Source organism: Anopheles bellator, chromosome 2 (genome assembly GCF_943735745.2).
Source record: "Anopheles bellator chromosome 2, idAnoBellAS_SP24_06.2, whole genome shotgun sequence".
Classification (NCBI taxonomy): domain Eukaryota; kingdom Metazoa; phylum Arthropoda; class Insecta; order Diptera; family Culicidae; genus Anopheles; species Anopheles bellator.
Genome location: NC_071286.1, coordinates 74479478 through 74498697, shown reverse-complemented (window position 1 = coordinate 74498697; position 19220 = coordinate 74479478). Strand labels below are relative to the sequence as shown.

Genomic DNA, 19220 nt, shown 5'->3' with positions numbered 1-19220 from the left:
TCACTAGTGGACAACTTTCACACTAACCACACTCAACGTTGCACTCCAAAATGAGCCAATCTGAATGGGAAGAGACAAAAATATTTTATTACACAAAAAACCCTCGAATCCAGCACAGCATACAACCGTTGGACAGTTTCGAAACAAGTTATGAAAGATGAAGGAAAATGATACTCGCAAAGAATAACAATAATAGATAAGGGAAGTCAAATTGAAAGTGGGCGAAATGTTTCGAATGGTTACGAAAGAATACGAAAAGAAACGCTATTTTGTTCCGAAAGATAGGAAAGTGAAAACCGGCACCAGAAATTAATTCAAAAATCCCCCAAAAGGAAAAACAAACCACTAAATTGAAGCTCGCAACGCAAAGCCGACCCGACACGATGAAGAGAAGGACTCGACATATCATGAACGATTACAACTTTCCTCGCATTGAAAAGTGAAAGATTTTTAGAAACGGAAGTGGAAGAAGACTTTCTGTCGACCGGTGGTTCCACCTGCCAAACGAAACAAAACGAGACACACAGTCACACACCACTGCACTTCCTTCCAACCACAAACCTCCAGACAGAAATGGTCCTAGTCCTCATCGTTTTCCCTCGTGGCTTTCCGTTTGCACAAAACAGTGCAGTGCCTGAACAGGTCCGAGCAAATAATGAAAGCAAGAATCGAAAATCCTACTACAAAGTTCCTGTTCCCTTGGCCGTTACTCGATCGCAGGGAGAAGAAACGATCGGTACCCAAGGGACGTTTGTTTCTGTTGTTTCGTTTTCTTTTTTGTTCTCTTTGTTGAGTTTATGCTGTCCCCAGTGGCCCCAGTTAGTTGAGCCCAGTGCGTGATTAATTTCTAAATTAATGTGCATTAAAGCTGAGACCAGGGACAGGCTCGCTGTACTCGATCCCCCTGTGGCCGTGACCGTTCGGGGGCAGTGAACTTTGCCGAGCAGTTCGGGTGGCAATCGGGAGGGACTAAGCTAATGTAAGCAGAGTACCGTATCCTCTGGCAGGCTGTCGTTCGAATTGTTCCGAAGTTACGCGTCCTGCGGTTTCGAGCCCCAAGAAGAGGCAGCTCGAGCCTGCCCCATCTTGGCCACTTATGCACAGTGGCGATCCACAGTTCCTATCTCCACCGAGCGGAGGCTGTGTTGCTTGGGGTCATCATGTTGGGGCATCGTAGCGGTGGCCCAATGTTGTCGTTGATGACACCGACCGGACACGGCCCATGAGCCGTGTGTACTGAAGCACAAACGAAAATGGTAAAAAGAGTTCCTACTAATTAGTAACACTAGCAACACTCGCGCTATTTAAACGGACCGCAAGTTCCTGTTTCAGTTGCCAACATTTACGGTTTTCTTTGAGGCCGTTTGGTGCCCCTTTCCTACTACAACGTTATTTTGAGCGATCGAAAATGCATTTATCGTCGGAGGGAGCGTAAGTTTGCTTTATTTGTGATTTTGAGCAGAATTTTGAGAGGGGGAAAGGAAAACAAAAATAAAAACATGGTGAAAAGTAACTATTAGCTGTAGAAACGAAACACGAAGCGACGTAAGTTAAGTCCGGTTTTCAATCAGACCACACACTTCGGTTACAGATCATGAAGGAAAAATTGGTTTTGTTTCGCTGCTAAACCAACAGTCGATGTCACGGCCATGTACAACCACACCACACCACCACATATGAAAGAACCCAATAAAATAGTGATAAGATAGGACATGGCATGGACAGGAGTCACAGAAATACCGCGAACGCATTTTTGCAACCAAAACAGTAAACGGTGGCCGCAGTGTCTAGATATTGGTTGGGAAGTAAATGCAAATCAACTACTTACTACTACTACCTACCTACTACCTAGTCCCGCAAAAACACTCTTAAATACAACTACTTAACTAACAAACAGCCAGAAGCAAAAGGACACGAGAAACGTAAATTTACTATGCTAACTATTCAGAGGAGGAATTCAAATGATTGCAAAGTGAAAACCAACACACGATCGCGAGCGGAGAGAAGAAAACCAGACACACACGGGCAGTAAAACACGCAGAAAATTCTACTTACATTGTATAAGGATATATTGTCAGATGTAAAAGAAGAAAAATAAACTTATTTGGTAGTCAAGTCAACTGGTGTTTGCTATGTTTTTATCATCACTTGTCTCTCATTAACTCATCGCTCATCACATTTTGATGACAACAAAATTTGAGTTTCCTCGTGTATACAAAACTGTAAAAATGTTCAAATTTCAAAACAATTCCGTGCAATTTCTTGTTCAACGGATATTTCAAAATCATTCTCACTCTTTCTCTCTCACTCTGAGGTTTGCAAACGTCAAACGTCAAACGTCAGATTGACGAAAGAGTTAGTCAAGTTGTCAGAAAATACGAATGGTAAAGGGTAAAGTTCTGCATTTCGTTTTTTTTTGTTCCGGTTTTACGCAAAAATTAATCATTCAGAAAAATCGCAGAGTAGTCGAATGCTCGTTTTTGTTTTACTCATTTCGTTTCAAAGTTATTATTCAGGGATTCACATACAAAGCCTCAGAAATTCAGAGTCAGAAATTTCAATAATCCCGAACACGAAACGAGAGAGAGAGAGAAACTTTCTCTCTCTCTCTGCGTTCCTAGTCTCTGTTGGCAAAACTGGTGGAAACGTCAAAAGAAATCTCCTCATTTTCAAACCAACAAACCAACAAACCAAAACCTGCGAAAAGAGATGAAAGAAGCTTCAGGCTCAAAATCTCTGTAATCAAGATAATAACAACAACATCCGGTTTTACGCACCGATTCCGTGTTCCGTGTTGATTACGTTCCAAAATCGGAATGGTTTGCACTCAGATTCAGAGCCATTCAATGTTTCGCTAGGTAAAAGAGTTCCACAACACACCGCGAACGATTCGTTGATTATGGTAATTTTAAGCCTCTCGGCGTGAGAAATTGGCGTGCGCAGCGGTGAAATTTTTAGCCATCGATGCCCAGGAAACGCCAGAGAAAGACGGCTCCTTCGGTTCGGTACATCGGGATTTGCTGAGTGAAATGCTTTACTGAATCGATGACGGCATCGTATCCGCTTCATGAGTGCGTTTTCAACGGTGACACCCGTAAACTATCGTTGCTGCTGCGGACCCACGAAATCGCTGAAAAAGACAAACATGGTAAGTGCGCAGTGGCCACCACCTCTGAGCCCTCCTGGGCACCGGACAGTCCGGGCAGACGATGGAATCAGCAAAATTTGTTTGCCGTTTTCCTGTACGGCCCACGGAAACCCTTTTCGGGACTGCTGGCCAGCCGCAGACCGTGTTTCATGCATCGATTATTTCCACTCCCCGATGTTCGGGTTTCGCTTCATTATCCATGGCGAGTGGTGCGAAAAAACGCTATCGTTGTAAGTTGGCCCGATCCATTGTTATTGCAAAAACCATCAATTGGAAGAATGTGCAGCGTTCAGCAGTTTGGCGCACCAAATCGCTTATCAAAGTTGTGTTTTTATGCAAAGCATGCCAAACGAAACCAAACCCTAACGCGGCGTCTTTTGTATGTTTCTTTTTAGGCAACACACCTCTCCACCTGGCTGTTATGCTGGGACGAAAAGGTAATATTGGCTAGAACACGGGTCATTATCTGAGCATAGCTGGGGCCATTGCAACGAGCGTCTTCAGTTGGGTCAGCATATTATTATAAGTTTTGTTTTATGGTGCTCGCCTCCCAAAGAAAAGTGCAAATAATTATTCAACAAACCAGTGGCTCGTGGCAACCGTTCGAATTCGGGTGATAGTTTTATCTTGCAATTAAAGAAGAGAGTGAAAAATGGGCGCCAAGTGAGTTGAAAAGTGAAATTGCACCCATGCCATTCCCTATGCGAGATCTGGTCGTAGAGATTGCAGCACACGCCAGCCCACTTTAAGTATCATATAAATTTCATACACAGATATCATACAGATAATTTCAAGTAGCACATCCAATCATGGTGCCACGAGGACATCGTTGTTTGCGCGCACTACCGCTATCTGGCGCACCCGAAGGAACAATGCCACCACGGGCAGCGCGAAAAAGGCACATTGGTAAACCCACTGATAAAGGGCGTTATCGGATCTTATCTAGCCCATCAGAGGGCGGTGTGGGCTGGCCTGACTCAGCACACAATTTACACGCTATGCAAACAAGTAATTTCCATCGAATCGATTTCTAATGAACTTTTTGTGTATTTCGCTTGGGCCACCGAAATGTTATCGCCAAACGTGGTGCAGATATTGACACGATATTTACGATAAGCTCTGCGTGACGACGCCCAGTCAGCGTTACGATGCTTCCTTTTGCAGTGAATCAGTGACCGTCGTTTGCGAAACGAACCTGTGGAGGATGACTGGTTTATATTCGTAAATCCGCCTAGGGCTGTGTCGCAATACGGCACCTTCATTGATGGCTGGTTTTAAAACAATATGTGCCATTTAATCGATGCTTTGGTATCGGTAACGCAACGGTATGAGTGAATTTGTGATAAATGCCAGCGTTCCGACGGTCAAACACTTCGATAGCAATCTGATTATAGCCATAGCCCGACCGAAAGCACTGTTATTTTCTTTTTCAATCATTTATTAATCTTCTCCCTGTCCTTTAGTATTCTATTTGCCACGAATCTGCCTGTGCATGCTTCGATTCAATAAACAAAGACATCCCGCTCGCGTCTCCTTAATGTCCCTCGGTACTGCACCTCCGAGTAAACTCCGATCCGCAACATGCTGTCATCGTAGTAACCTTGATTTGCAATTCCAGTGCGCCCCTTTGATACGTTTTAAAATGCCTTTCACAAACCATCCGTTTGTCGCGAGAAGGTTACCGATGGGACAAACGACCCAGCCGGGATCCTTGCTGCCAGTGCTGCGACTTGCTAGAGCCACTCACTTTTTCCACCTGTTCCGTTTTATCGATTACGCGAAGCGCGTGTCCTCGCTCATTCTTCCCGTGATAGAATGTCCCCGCCTCGTGGACCATATCCGCGCTACGTTGGCCTTACGATGTGAGGGTTTATTTATAGTCACGCAACGGGCCTCGAATGTTGTGCCCTGTACGACGAAAGGAAGCGTACCCGTATCCTTTTTGAAGCGGAGCTCCGACGGAACTCGAGCGAAGCAATTTCGCTTCGCTCGTGTTGACGAATGGACGAAGGGAAAGACGGCCAATAAAATCACATCCGCGGCGGCGTTTCCTGATCGCAACATCGGCTCACTTGGTTTTCCACATCGAACCACTGGCAATCACTGAACTTAGTCTACTCTGAAATGAGAAGATTAAAGTAAGCTTTCAATCTTTGCCGTAATTCTGGCATTGCTCGAGGGCCAAGAAGCGGGAAATAAAGTTTATTATTAGTGCTCCTCCTTCAACAATGTCAGTATGGCCTTCGAAGAATACTAATGGGTACCATTATTTCGTTTCAGAATGTACCTTCCTCTTGCTGGCACACGGAGCGCCGGTTAAAGTAAAAAACACTCAAGGATGGTCCCCGCTGGCAGAGGCCATCTCCTACGGAGATCGGCAGATAAGTGAGTCCTATCCACACGTTACCTTGGGCTGCAGCATCCTAAACAAGTTCCGCTATATTCCTTCCTACAGTCAGCTCGTTGCTTCGCAAACTGAAGCAACAGGCGCGCGAGCAGATGGAGCAACGTCGACCGAATCTGGTGAAAGCCCTCAACCAAATGGGTGACTTCTACATGGAGCTCAAGTGGGACTTTCACTCGTGGGTCCCGCTAATATCACGCATCCTGCCCTCGGATGTGTGCAAAATACACAAATCTGGCTGTTCGATCCGGCTCGACACCACGCTTGTCGACTTCTCGGATATGCGCTGGGAGCGCGGGGACATTTCATTCATCTTCCGGGGTGAAAATCCACCGAAAGACTCGCTGACGGCGCTCGACAACGAGTGCCGCTGCTATCAGCACGTACGCCACGAAGAAACGGAGCTGGAGATCGAGGACGAGGTTGACATTCTGATGTCCAGCGATATCCTCGCGGCGCAGATGTCGACGAAGGGCATTAGCTTTACGAAAGCACAATCGGGTTGGATCTTTCGTGAGGATCGCCGCGAAACGGTGGCCGGTCAGTACGACAGTGATCTGTACACGATCAACGGACTGACGCTCGAGCAGCGTAAACGACGGGAGCACCTTTCGCGCGATGATCTGCAGAAAAACAAAGCCCTAATGGAGTCACTCACCAAGGGCGGCGGTCAGTCCCAGGCGGTCGATCAGAACGGGGAAATCTACCGACGCGCATCGCTGCAGCCTCCGCCGACCAGTGGCACCACCTGGGAGGAGTACATTGCCGCCGACACCGGTCAATACCCGAACCTGGGACGGGACCTAGTTTATAAGGAATCGAGTAAGAATTTTAAAGCAACCGTAGCTATGGTGAGTGGATGGTCAAAGTCATGATCCCCGATTTGCTTTTCAAGTCTAATTTTTTCCGCTTTCCCGGTCGTTTTACAGAGCAAAGACTTTCCACTGAGCATCGACATGCTGCTGAACGTGCTGGAGGTGATAGCGCCGTTCAAGCACTTTAGCAAGCTGCGCGAGTTTGTCACGCTGAAGCTGCCAAGCGGGTTTCCGGTCAAAATCGACATCCCCATCCTGCCGACCGTTTCGGCCAAGATCACGTTCCAGAAGTTCGAGTTTCGGAACGATATCTCGCCCGATCTGTTCGTCATCCCGGACGACTACAAAGAGGACACAATGAGGTAACGAGCGCCACCGTCCATCGTCCTTCGCAACCACCACACTTCGCGTCCCATCTAATGCGCCACTCTCTTTCTCTCTTTCCCTTTATTTTTCTTCTCTTCTCTTGTTGTGTTGTTTGTCTTTGGTATTTCTCAATTTTGGATTCTTACATGCACCCCTTTCCGTTGTTTGCTCGCCAATCTTCCATCTTCCCCGTGCAACTCAACCAACCACAATTTGTTCGTCACCAAAACCACCCGCCCGCGCACACCTTCTTCGCGTGAACAACAAAACACAAACTAACCGATCCGACGCTACGGCACAACATGTACCCACCACCATACGACCGACACACGCCACATTCCCTGCCACCGAAACGGATTGCGAGGGTCCATAATTAACGCGGTCAGCTTTCTCATCTATTTCATAGATTTCCTGATTTATGACCTTTCGATCTCGACCGATTAAACACTACTGCTCGTTGCTCGTTGGTCAGCGCGACGCAACGGACCACACGACGCATCCATCGGAATCGGCACCATCATCAACATCCGCAAGCAGCCACCGATTGCGATCTCCCGCTCCTCTCAGGCTCCTTCGTGGTTGTCGTCGATCAATGTACCCGCAAAGCATTGCACATCTTAACGCTGGGCGATCTGCTCCCTCCGGTCCGGTCCGGTTTGCTCCGCAAATAGTAGATCGATGTTCAATGTCAGATCGACAGCCGTGGAGGGATGAAGAAGGACATTTTCTCCGTCGCTCCACCAAGGGTGGCCAGGGGAACACAAAATGTATTAGCCTCTTAGAATCGGTAGTATTTTTATTGTTTGTGTAAGTGAGACCACTAGAAGCAAAATTCTGTCCGTTTCCTGTCCGTTTAGAGAAACCCCGCTAGAACACAAAATTGTAGTAGAGAAACAACCGCGCGCCAGCGGAACACACTTTGGTACAGGGCCATTTTAACGGGACTTTTCCTACAGGACTATGCTCCGAAAAAAAAACAAACCAAAAACCGAAAAGGTTACACAAATATTATCTAGTGACAGGACGTGAAATGATGTCGAAACGAATGATGATTGCAAATGTAAGATATGCATTTTTTGGACCCCACAGTTCAACAAGGGTCTACAAATGGCAAACAGTTGTCTTGGGGGAAGAAAGTGGGCTCTGGAATCAGGAAAACAATAGTGGCTCGTTATTCCAGCAAACCTCTACACACCCTGACCGTAGCACCGATGGTTCGCAAGCAAACCTAGAGTTGAGTGATCAATGTGAAGCCCTTGTGCGCCTTTTGCATGCGATCAATGTCTTTACTGTAATAGGCATCTGTAAAGAAGTAAAGATCTGTAAGTTTGGTGTATTGATCGTGTCACGCTTTCCCGATGGTTGTGGTTGGTTTGTAATGATCGTTGTGCTTCATGGTGAGTGTGTAGGTGAGTGTTAATCGATCGTGCAATCGATCCAATATGTGGTCAGCAAGCTTCGACAGGGATTCCGAGATCGAGCGAGAGAGGGCGCCTATCATGGATATCAGTGAAAACCAAAATCAGCAATTTGTAAGATGTTTTGTTGGATGGAGTTAGGGGACAAAAGCGCCGTAAAAACGGGACTGCCCGTTCCGGGGGGTACGATAAACAAGAGGTGAACCGAAAGGAGAGTGAAAGAACAAACATAAAAAGTCTACAAAAAACCCACAAAACCGACCAAAACCACACATTACTTGGCATTGGACGAAAGAAAACTCACGAAAAGGTCGATGGGGTGCCACACTTTCCCACCACTAGACTGTACAACAGGGAATTGCTCTAGGAATACCGTCTCTGCCGTAAACATGTCCCGCGGAGTTATTGTGGAATATGCAACCAATCTTCATTATCGTCGATAATGACCCGGATGAGCGCAAGCATTTTCCCACCCGGCATTACACGTTTATAAATCAACGTCAAGTACCTCGCACTGCTGCGCGATCCGAAATCCAGAACGAAGCAATTTGCCCCGAACCCCAGCACCGCGATTCGTTGCAGCGGCAATTCCGCGAACGGCGAAGATTGGACCGTGGCGTAAACACGGTTCATGGTAGATTGATCATTAGAAAACTACTCGCACCGGCTCTCACGCTCCTCGGTCGAGTGTAGCGTAATTTTAGCAAGCGTCAAGGAACCCGCATGAGATCCGGGGCGTTGCTGCGGAATACCCCTTTCTAATTGCAGATCTTAATTGATGTATGAGTTGTATCTGCGCGGATTGCCAAACATTGCGCTTCCCTTTTGAAAATGCACGAAGCGGCGAGAGAGAGAGAGAGCGAAATATCTTGAAGGTTGGCCAGTTATTATATGATCACTTGTTCCGTCAAAACACCGAAATGTAAGTGTGAGTAAGAAAATGCTTCCTCCTCTAGTTTATTTAAATCGTGCTGAACCTTCAACATGTTTTGTATACTTTCCTTTCTGTTAGGAACGTTCACAGTACTAGCAATAGACTCCTTAACCTAATACACGAATCTACCATGGTCGGCCAGACTCTAGTGATGTTTGCTCCACCCGGGTGGCGGCTTCGGAATGGGCACCCACTCGGTCACCTGCACCGGTCCCCAGACACGCTTCCACACGCCAACGTACACCTTCTTCTCCTGCCAGGACTTCACCCAGCGGGGCTTCCACTGGAACCGCTTCTTCCAGAATCCGGTCGGCTGTGGCGCCGTCACGACTACGTGATCGTGATGCACGTGGTGCACATCGTGATGGTGCAAATCGTGATGCAAATCGTGATGCAAGTTATGGGCGGTCAGATCATGGTGCAAGTTATGAGACAAATCATGATGCAGATCGTGATGCAAGTTATGGGACAGATCATGGTGCAGATCGTGGTGCAGATCGTGGTGATGCAAATGATGATCCGCGGTGGTTCCAAGGCTGTGCAGCAGAGACTCCGGATGATGATGCACTAGGTCAGCAGCGTGATGAGCAAGGCTGTCGGAAGAAAAGCTGCAAGTGAAACGGAAACTCGGATGAGTAACATCGGTAGATAGGCAGCTGGTAAACGTGGGGCTCAATCGTCAGTTCACTCCCAAGACCTCTTTCCAGGAAAACGGAAGGGAGCTTGTTTACTGGGTTTGAAGTGAACTGCTCTTTATGGTGCTGTGATAAAGTACGTTGTTTACGTTTAAACTTATCTTTAAGCCCCCACTCGAGACTGGACTTGTTTGGTAACATAAGCATTGGCTTATTTAGTGAAGCAGTTAGTAAAAAAAATGTTGAAAAGTAATATGAATCAGCTTACAAAAATCGTCTGAAACATTGTGTGATGGATAAATCGAACACAAGCTGAATGGACCCATAAGCTAGTAGTTGGACCCCACCTAACCCCATTTGATCCCATAAGCCACGAATGTTTATCGAACTCGAGCAGCGCTAATGGTTTCGCTTCAACGGCGAAAATGGACGATAATGCGTACCATTTTGCAGCCCGATGGAAACGGCACGATGCCAAAGTGTGGCCAATTGAAGTCGCAGACGGTACTGAAACATTGCTTGGCGTTTCCACGCTATTGCGCACCCCAAATCATAGATCGTAATTTACGGATGAAAGCATTGATAGGCCGACGCGTTTCTGAAGCCGTACATTGTTGTGGCAACCGGATTTTATTGGCCTGCACCGTGCGGCACGGACGGCTTTCGTTTGTCAGATTGCGCTGATTGCCGACTAATCGGCACGACTACGGCCGGCCGGCAGACTGTTTACGCAAGGCACTAGAAGGGCGGAGGCGCGCGCGCTCCCGCATCCCAAATGGACGCAAAGAAATCAGATCGCTCGATTTTTGTTTTGGCAGATGTTTAACGTTACTGGCCGCTGCTCGGGATGTTTGCTTTCAGGCGCGGTCCAGCAAAAGCAGAAAAGGAAAAGTGTTGATGCGTTAATCGGATGCTTCGTGATCGGCTTATGATATCATATTGATGCCGAGACGGCCTGGACTTCAAGGCCATGAAAAGTTGTTAGTCATCAACCCGGGGCAATACGTCAATACCGAAGAGACGGACTGAGGCGGAAAGCAAGCGGCTCGATCATGCTTCCGAAGCAGACTAAATCAGACTCCGGGCGGGGTACTGACACGGACGAGAGATTGATTTACGAACTGTTAAGCTGCCGTGCTCAATACGCTTGAGACGTGTTAAAATGAGTGCATTAAGTCCTCGTTAAGCCGATCGTAAATATACCTTAAGCTAAGACCGAAGCACGTAGTTAATTACCTTTCCAAATCACTAGCCCTGGTCGGATGAAGATTCGGGAATACGGTGGCCATTAACGCTAGAATTAATAGTACCTGTGAGGAAGAAAAAAACATCGCACAAAACCTCATTAGAAAGCTTAAAAAATGACTAAAAAATTATGAATTTCAATTGACGTTATGATCAACATTTTGATCTCCATTTTCAATGGAGGCGCCTGGTGAGTGACAGATTCCACGAAATTTGTCTGATGCTCCTCCATCGTAACGCACTTAAAGTTTTAGAGTAAACAAAACAGAACACTCGAGGTTTTTTGCGTGTTTACTACAACAATTATAGACCTTCACAACAAACACCGAATTTGTATACACTGATAATTCTCCCAAATTCATTTCTGCACTTTTTTCATTTCTGTCAGCAAACCAATTCCATTCACAGCAATCTCACTAAACTCATTTTACTTTACTTTCAGCTCACTTTTTATTTTATTTTACTCACTTTCAGCGCCATTATTGCCCTTCGCTCAACGATGATTTACTCCAAATTGACAACGGACCACCAACTGACTGCAGAAGCCAGCGGCGAGCTAGTTTTAAAGACGCGCCAGTTTTACCACGGGGCCAATTTGAACAGTGGGGCTGCACACATTACGGAACGGAGCATGATTTTGCATGTGGAAAATGTCCAAAAACTGTTGCCACCGCTTGCGCCAGCCCGGCGCATTGCGTCAAAACACCGGAAGCGAATGCAAGTTCATTCGGTAAGCATGTCAGATGGGGCCACGGGTGGGTTGCCTGGACGCCAGCTACAGTGCAATGCATGGCTGTAACAATAACTCACTTGTTGTTAACATGAGGTTGAGGTCCCTTCAGTTAAATAGTAAGCGCCCCCACAAAGACGAGCTTTAAAGGCCTTTCACCTAGATGTTAATAAGTTGAAACTTTCAGTCAAGTCGAAAAGGGTTTACCTCGTCGATCAGCACCGACAAGTGCCACACTTTTTGTCAAGTGACTGTAGCTAAACGGTGAACATTTTGATTCTTGTCCAGATAGTCCGATGCTCAACACTTTGATAGTCTTTCTCTTTCGATTTGGTTTATTTTCCACTCACTTTGTCCACAAAATGTGTCTCATTTGGTATGCGGCGTGCGTGCATTCGGCGCCGGTCGGTTCACGGGCCGATCGGTCGCGCACAACGGTGTGTATCGTAAAACGATAGTTGCAATGACATTTTCAAACCACGTACCGTTATCCCTCCGATCCGCCAGAGCTCGTCCACTTAGGACAGGTTTTTTTGGTCGCAGCAGATGGGTACATAATTGAAGTGGACACTTCCGAATCGAAAGTCCCAAAAGCGAAACGACAACAGTGGTGATTGCAAGAGCATGAGAGGTTGAGGGGAGCGGGCGCGCCGCGTTGGACCGAAGCGGTCATAACTTAATCACCAAGCGATCCTACCACTTATCGTTCGTTGGCAGCGGTCTCTGCATGCCAAGTTGGGTATTAAATGTTACGATTATATCACCGATTGGTGGGCACGGGTACATAAATTTTGTTCGAAACGATCGTCTGCCCTACTGATCGTGAGTTACATTTGTTCGGTTACTCAACGAACGATAAAAAAGTGGATCACTCATTTAAATAATTTGTGGCGCCGCACCTGTTTTCGAATATTCATTGTAAAGCGAGTTTGTAAATGAAAACGCAACTTTTTTCATATTTACGAAGGCTTCGTGCACCAATTTGTGTTCAATTTTTGTGAAGGGTCACGTCCGAACCGGCACGGAAAGGCCACAAACATGCCAAACCACACAACACACACCCGGCTAACGAGGTGCCAAATGTAACACCTAAACGGTGTGGCAGGGCGAGTCGAACAAATCACTGCCAAAGCGGCGAAGGTCCTAGGCCAGACACCCGAGAGACCCGCCCGGAATGGAACGCTCTTTGGCCTATAAATAAAGTTTGGCAGGCGTTTGCGGTAGTGCAAAAACAATGATACGGTTCAACGCAACCGAAACATAGCGCGGCCAACCGAATCGGCCTCTCCCTACCTTGGCAACGTGCATGAAACTTATGCTATGTCCGGATACACTTTTCCAAACTCTCTTTCTGTTCTTGCACTGTTTGTGTTTCAATTTGGAGCCGCCTCGCCAATCGAATTCAGAAGAACCGAATGGAGTTGCTTTTGAGTCTGACCAAAATTATGACCCATTTACCGTTGCTTCAGAAGTGCGGAGCAAACTTTTGTTTGTTTACTTAACATTCGTACGCACCACGGTCTTCACTGGAAATTTTCTACATGAAAAATGGCCGTACTTTAAAAACCGAGGACCGCGTGCAAAGGAAGAGGAGTTGGATCGGCCAAAGTTTATTTATCATTCAGGGGCTCAGGGGTCTGTTCGGGAGTTACTCGAAGTCGTTATGCTTCTCTTACTGAAATCGTACCGAAAATAGCATCAAATGTGTAAAATTATATTTCAAAAGATAGCGTCCGTCGAAAGTACAGCCTCATTGGCGAGTGATTTACCGTCGCGCACTTCAAATTGTGAAACCACCCTGAAGTCCCTGTCTGTCTCCCAAGGCCCCCAACATCACTCACCACCCAGACGCATCGCACCGTAATTCATTTTTCTTGCCCGCCACATGAGATACTACCGGTGAACTCGGCCACGGCCCTGAATCGCCGCTACTTACCGTTGCGAGACTTCCGGTGGTGCAGATAGACCAACCATGGTGCGGCCAGTCTGCCAACCGAGATCGACATTGGATGGCAAATTGGATCATCACACTCACACCGCTTCCGTGCCACCACCGGACGTGGAAAGTGCCGGGGAATGCTCATAAATAGCCGACCGGGAGCGCGTGTGCCCAAGATTCATCGGATCGGGACCGGAGCGCCATGTTTTATTCGCTCAATTAAATCATTCGCTGCCGCCTCGGAGACCGTGACCGGTTTTCGGAACCGTGGCTGACCGAACCGGATGAACGACAGCACACGTTGTGCAGATTCGCGGATCGAGGAATATTTCTTTTCCACTGATTTGGGCGTAAATTGCGATCTGCTGCGTTGAGTGTGCTCTACTTTTCACACTATTTCCCAAAAAAAAATAAAAAATTTCGTTATCCGCTCGGGCTAGAGAGCCGAAGATTAGCCCACTAGGCCGTCTATCAGCCGAACGGCACGAGAGGGACATAAATTTCTACGTAATCGGCCGCTTGTACACCGTAAAAATATTTACTTGTCAGCGTAGCTTCACGTTTTTCACCCAATCCCATCCGTTTCTCTCCGTAGATAGAGCTTCGCGTTCACGCTTCGCCTGCTTAATGGCCACACAAGTATTTGCGCCGGAATGGGCGAGAAAATGCGGTCACCGAGTCCTGCTGCACTGGCGGAGTGGCAGTGTGGCCGAAAGTCGAAAGAACCCCGTTCAGCGGCGAGGAAAAGTGACTAAACCTTCGACCCGCTAATGGTCAACATCAACGACGGTGGTGGAAATGGTTTAAAATGAAAGGAGACCCACACCAAGCGCCAACCGACAGCATCGGTGGCCTGTAAGTCGATTTATCACACGACAAACGACACCCGTGTCAGGGAACGTCGAGGAAAATAGCGTCGGAAAATTAACGAAAATATGCGTCGTGCGTGTACGGCATTCGGTCGGTGCGCCGGGTTGCTTCAGTCAGGCGTTCCCCGCAGATTTTGCGTCTCGGAAACGCAGAAACAAATCATGAAATTCGATTCCAATACATCAATCCGTCTCTCGCCGGGTGCGATGCGTACCGAAGCTACGCACGAACATTGTCTATTGTGACAGCAAACCATCAAAACACCACCGGACCAAATCGTGCCGTGCCAACCGATAATTTAAAAAAGAAGTACCCAAACGTGGTGACGTGACAGCAACCGAGAGAAGGGTCCTGGCCGTGCACGTGTAGTCCGTTAGGTGATCAACTGTTTTGTTGGACAGCACAGCAGTAGATCACCATCGATCACTTGTGGGCAACAGCGCGAGGGCGTTCCGAGATGATTTGTTTGGCTAACGTCCCAGCACCCCGGCGCCGGAGCGGTGGAAAATCTCTACCGACAGCTAATCGCCTGTTTTTCCATCTGCCAGCGGAGACGAAACGAGACGATCGCAGTGTTTGTTTTGCAGATGTTTCTTTTAACGGTTTTTTTTTCTTTTCGGCAACCTATTATGTTTCATTAGGCACATAATTTGCCTCGTTAGGCGATCGTTCACGGCGCAGTGATTTAAAGACGATTCTGCTAAATGAACCGCGAAGGGTTATAAGTTCCAAAACGATCTGCTTAAAAAGTCATTTCGTGCAAATTGATTAAGTAAGTTTTACAAAGATTAGCTAAACTTGTCTTCGCTCGATTAATGTGTGCCACCGATCGGCCATTGGTCTTTCCATTTGGCCACGGCCTGTCAGCGGGTTTTCAAACGCTCCTCAGTGTCGTTCAACGAAACGAAAAAATCCATCGCAACAAAACCCGCCGTAAATTAGAACCGACACATAACGTGGTGAATATGTTTTTACGACGATCTGCCCGGAGAAGACCATAAACACGGAACACCCGGACACCCGGTTCCATGTGTCTTGTCGCAACAACATTTAAAATCCGTCGTCGCTAGCGTCGTCGGCTGGGCGTTGTATAAATAGTAGGTCCGATCCGGTTGCTCATCGACCGGCACCATAAATCAATCCCCGCCTACCGACCACACACCGGAGGACATGTTGCGCTTACCTGACATTTTACTACAACGTAAACATAAGAATGGCGGCTCCCCGTGGCCCCTCAGACGAACGTCGAGTCGATATCGTCCCGATGTCCAACATGGCTGAGCCGGACCTGCAACTCACGCAGCTTGCCACACTGCTCGTCGTACCGAGCCTCCAGCTGCTCGTACAACGATCCCTGGTCAACGGTCAACTTCTGGAGCATCTCCACCTGCTTCGCCTCGCTCTGGGCCAGCTTCCGCTGTAATTCCACCACCAGATCGGTGAGGTCTTGCAGTTTGCGAGTGAAATCGCTCTCCAGCCCTTTCAGTCGCTCGTCGTACATCGGAGTGTCCCCGATCGGGCCACCGCCACTAAGGCGCTCACCGGTGACCCCGTTACAGCGCTCCAGTGTGCACACTTTCGTCTCGAGTGCACCGAGACGCTCCTGATGGCTGCGCGCCAGCTGATCGATCTGGAGTTCCGCGGCGATGATACGACTTTCGAGTACGCCACCAAAGGCGGACCCTTCGCCACCTTTCGACTTCGTTTTGGCCACCTTGCCCAATTCGCTGCAGGTCACCTTCAGGGCGGTGAGCTGCTTCGTTAGCTCATTCCGGCACCCGGCCAGCTCACCCTTGAGGCCCTTAATCTCGTCCGCCTGATCCTTGAGACGCTTCTCGATCGCCTTCGGGATGGATTTGCTCTGGACGCGCTGCTCGTACTCGTCCGCCACCCGCTGTTGTTCCTGCAAACTCCGGAGGGCCTTCAGCTCACTGCTCAGCTCACCGTACGCGTAGTGCGTGGCCGTCAGGTTTTTGCGCAAGTTGTTCAGCTCATTGCTGATCTTGTGAATATCGGCCGCCGTGTACGTGGTCTTGTGGCGGCTAAAGTACGACAGCCAGCCCGTGTTCTCGTACTCTTCCGGTTGCATGTTGCTCATCGTGGCAAACGGAGATTTGCCCTGCAACAACTTTAAACACACGAAATCGAACGTCCAGAACTCGACCGGAGCACCGGAGGAGTTTACTTCATAATTTCGAACGCCGATCGACGCGTCACCAAAGACTCCGACCGTATGCGCTAAACGATCGCGAGGAGATCTGTAAAACTCGGAACGGCAGAGATCACAGTAACGATTGTGGCCAACGTCAGGAACAGACTGGCCACCGACCGGCCGGTACGACACACAGGGATAGTGATCGGCAGCGCCACGTTCGGCGGCCTTAAAATAAACCGCCCATCGGTACCTATGTCGGGAAAAACTACATTTTCACTCTCTTCGGCTCTCTCTCTCTCTCTCTCTCTCTCGCGAGGAGCGCGAGCGGACGGGCTTAGAACTATATTTTTACTGCGATTCTCTTGGCCAGCGTTCACCGGTTGTGGTGATTCCAATATGCTCACATTTCCATAGAGTGGCCAGGTGATTGTAAAAATTATAGTTTAAAATGTCGATCGATAGACAGTGATCACAGTCACTGCAGAGGCCTCCGAAATGCAGAGTTCACGGTGTGTATGGCACAAGTTCGGTTTCGAATAATCGCACCGAAGGCAATAACACCAAGCCATGTCCGCTAGATCGTCAATACTCAACCTTTGAGACGTTTATTGAACTCTAAAATCACTAACATAATCTCCTTTCTTGAAGCAAGAGTCAAACGAATTAAAAACAAAATCTTCTGAAACTAAAACACGCATTGAGGTATGTTCTAACGAGACAACCTATAGGTTCAGCTGAACATTTAAAGCATCCCTGTGGTAGAGGTAATACTAAAGTGAGAATTCTTTGGAATCGCGCCTTCATCTCTTCCCTGCTAAGGATAGAGCACATTCCGCACGACGTCGTACGCTTTGCGTGCCATCGAACGCTCCTTCAGCAACAGATCGGCCACCTGTTCGAATTTATCCTCGTTTCGCGCGTAGTACGCGGCCGTGTCCTGCTCGAGCTGCGCTATCTTGTCCTGCCGCACCTCAACCATCGACAGGAACTCGGTCAGATACGGATTGAAGCGAAAGTAGCGCCCGGGAGGCAGCAAATCACTCAGCACCGTGTGCGTCGCCTCGGTATCGGTGGCCGAATCGAGAATGCGCAAGAACTTCGTTTTCCACGAGCTGGACAGGGCCGCCTGGTCGAGTATGCCCTGGCTGATGATCTTCTGGCCGTCGTTCGATTTGCTGCGTGTGCGGCCCGTACCGAACGATACCACGCACTGGATGCGCTCGTTTGGCCAGAGACATTTCGCCTCGTGAATGGCGACCGTCGTCGGATTGTTGTACAGAATGCCTCCGTCCTGGTGCAGCTGACCGTTCAGGGGGAAATCGCCAAAGTACGCAGGGGCGGCCGACGACGCACGGACCACCTCCCACAGGCGCGCCGTATGACATCCGGCGTACACGGACTGTACGTTCCGCGGGAAGGTGTAGTTCCGGAACACGTGCGCATCAATGTACTCATCGCAAACCGTCGTCGATACGCAACAGCACTGAAAAGGCAGAAAGAGGCACTTCAAAATGCCACTCTGGCCGGAAGAGGGTGGCCGTTTTTACCCCGGCCGGATCCCACCTTCGGTACGTTCGGCAGCATCACCGTGTCGATGATCCGTCGGTACCCGATGTGGCGCTTGAGCAGTGTCTCCCACAACTCGATGTCGTAGTATGCGTGCGAAGCGACCAGCCGGTGCGAAGCGACCAGTTTGTCGAAGGTTGACGGACGGTGAAATACGTTGTACGCTAGCTTCTTGTACAGATGGATACCCTCGGTGAGGGTAAGACTTTTCTCCGAAGCTAAAACGGCAATCCATGCGTTAGACCACGACCGTACTGCCTTTCCAATCGACATTAGCTCACCCAACGCACACACCAATATGGCCCCGGTCGACACACCGCAAACCAGATCGAAAAGTTCGAAAATTCTCCGATTGGTCAGTCGCTCCAGTTTACGCAGCAGTTCCATGACGATAATGCCACGAATACCGCCACCGTCGATGCTCAGGATCCGGATACCGTCGCTCGGCAGTGGCGGCACGTAGCCGAGCAGCGCCAGACCCAGCTTCGCGTGCTCCGTGATGGCCGGATCCGTCGAGTACCGCAGCTCTTTCAGCAGCTCGATCGCACCCTCCTCGATCGCGAACGCCTTCTCCTGCGGGTGCTTTTCAAACTTCTCCACCAACTCGTACAACACCTGGCGCTGTCGATCGACCGGGATCGCTTTGCGACGCAGATCGAGCAGCGCGTGGCGCGTTTGCGATTGATTGTGGCGCTGCAAGGAACAAGGAACCGTTAGCAGGATGAAACAATAGCTCTGAGGCAATAAACTACTATTTGTTGCTGGTTGGTCCATCGCTGTTGCCGTGCGGTACGCGGAAGAACGCCACGAAGAATCGGTTGCTGAAAGGGACCTAGCAAACGATCTGCGTTATAAATAAGCCATCCACTGCCCCGGGCGGATATTCACGACTCACCAGCTAGCCTCCAGGTGGGCATTTTTAGCTCATAACACTGCCCATTCCTACGGATCGTGCGGAAAAAACAGAGACCTTCCGAAATGCCCAAATTGTGTAA

General features: G+C 48.6%; 3 protein-coding genes across 5 annotated transcripts; 1 reads left to right on the top strand and 2 right to left on the bottom strand.

The window, feature by feature from the left end:
• Window positions 1-2660: 2660 nt before the first annotated feature.
• LOC131211569 (ankyrin repeat domain-containing protein 13C) lies at window positions 2661-8397 on the top strand. Of its 3 annotated transcripts, XM_058205085.1 has the most exons (7): window positions 2661-2858; window positions 2914-3148; window positions 3544-3585; window positions 5429-5533; window positions 5604-6403; window positions 6482-6729; window positions 7120-8397. In XM_058205085.1, the coding sequence occupies exons 2-7, from the start codon at window positions 3046-3048 to the stop codon at window positions 7175-7177; spliced, it is 1356 nt and encodes a 451-aa protein (XP_058061068.1). In that variant the 5' UTR covers window positions 2661-2858; window positions 2914-3045; the 3' UTR covers window positions 7178-8397. The 3 variants fall into 3 exon arrangements, with proteins under 3 accessions (XP_058061068.1, XP_058061069.1, XP_058061067.1); XM_058205086.1 differs by having other exon boundaries at window positions 2661-3148; window positions 7140-8397; XM_058205084.1 differs by having other exon boundaries at window positions 2661-3148.
• Window positions 4994-16785, bottom strand: LOC131211571 (uncharacterized). The gene is made up of 3 exons (XM_058205087.1): window positions 15688-16785; window positions 10957-11030; window positions 4994-5267 (listed from the first exon to the last, which is right to left on the bottom strand). Exon 1 carries the CDS (start codon window positions 16600-16602, stop codon window positions 15739-15741), a length of 864 nt encoding a protein of 287 aa, XP_058061070.1. The 5' UTR covers window positions 16603-16785; the 3' UTR covers window positions 4994-5267; window positions 10957-11030; window positions 15688-15738.
• Window positions 16786-17229: 444 nt separating this feature from the next.
• On the bottom strand, window positions 17230-19217 carry LOC131212648 (calcium-independent phospholipase A2-gamma-like). The gene is made up of 5 exons (XM_058206587.1): window positions 19121-19217; window positions 18978-19057; window positions 18507-18918; window positions 18223-18443; window positions 17230-18142 (listed from the first exon to the last, which is right to left on the bottom strand). Exons 1-5 carry the CDS (start codon window positions 19140-19142, stop codon window positions 17474-17476), a joined length of 1404 nt encoding a protein of 467 aa, XP_058062570.1. The 5' UTR covers window positions 19143-19217; the 3' UTR covers window positions 17230-17473.
• Window positions 19218-19220: the final 3 nt, after the last annotated feature.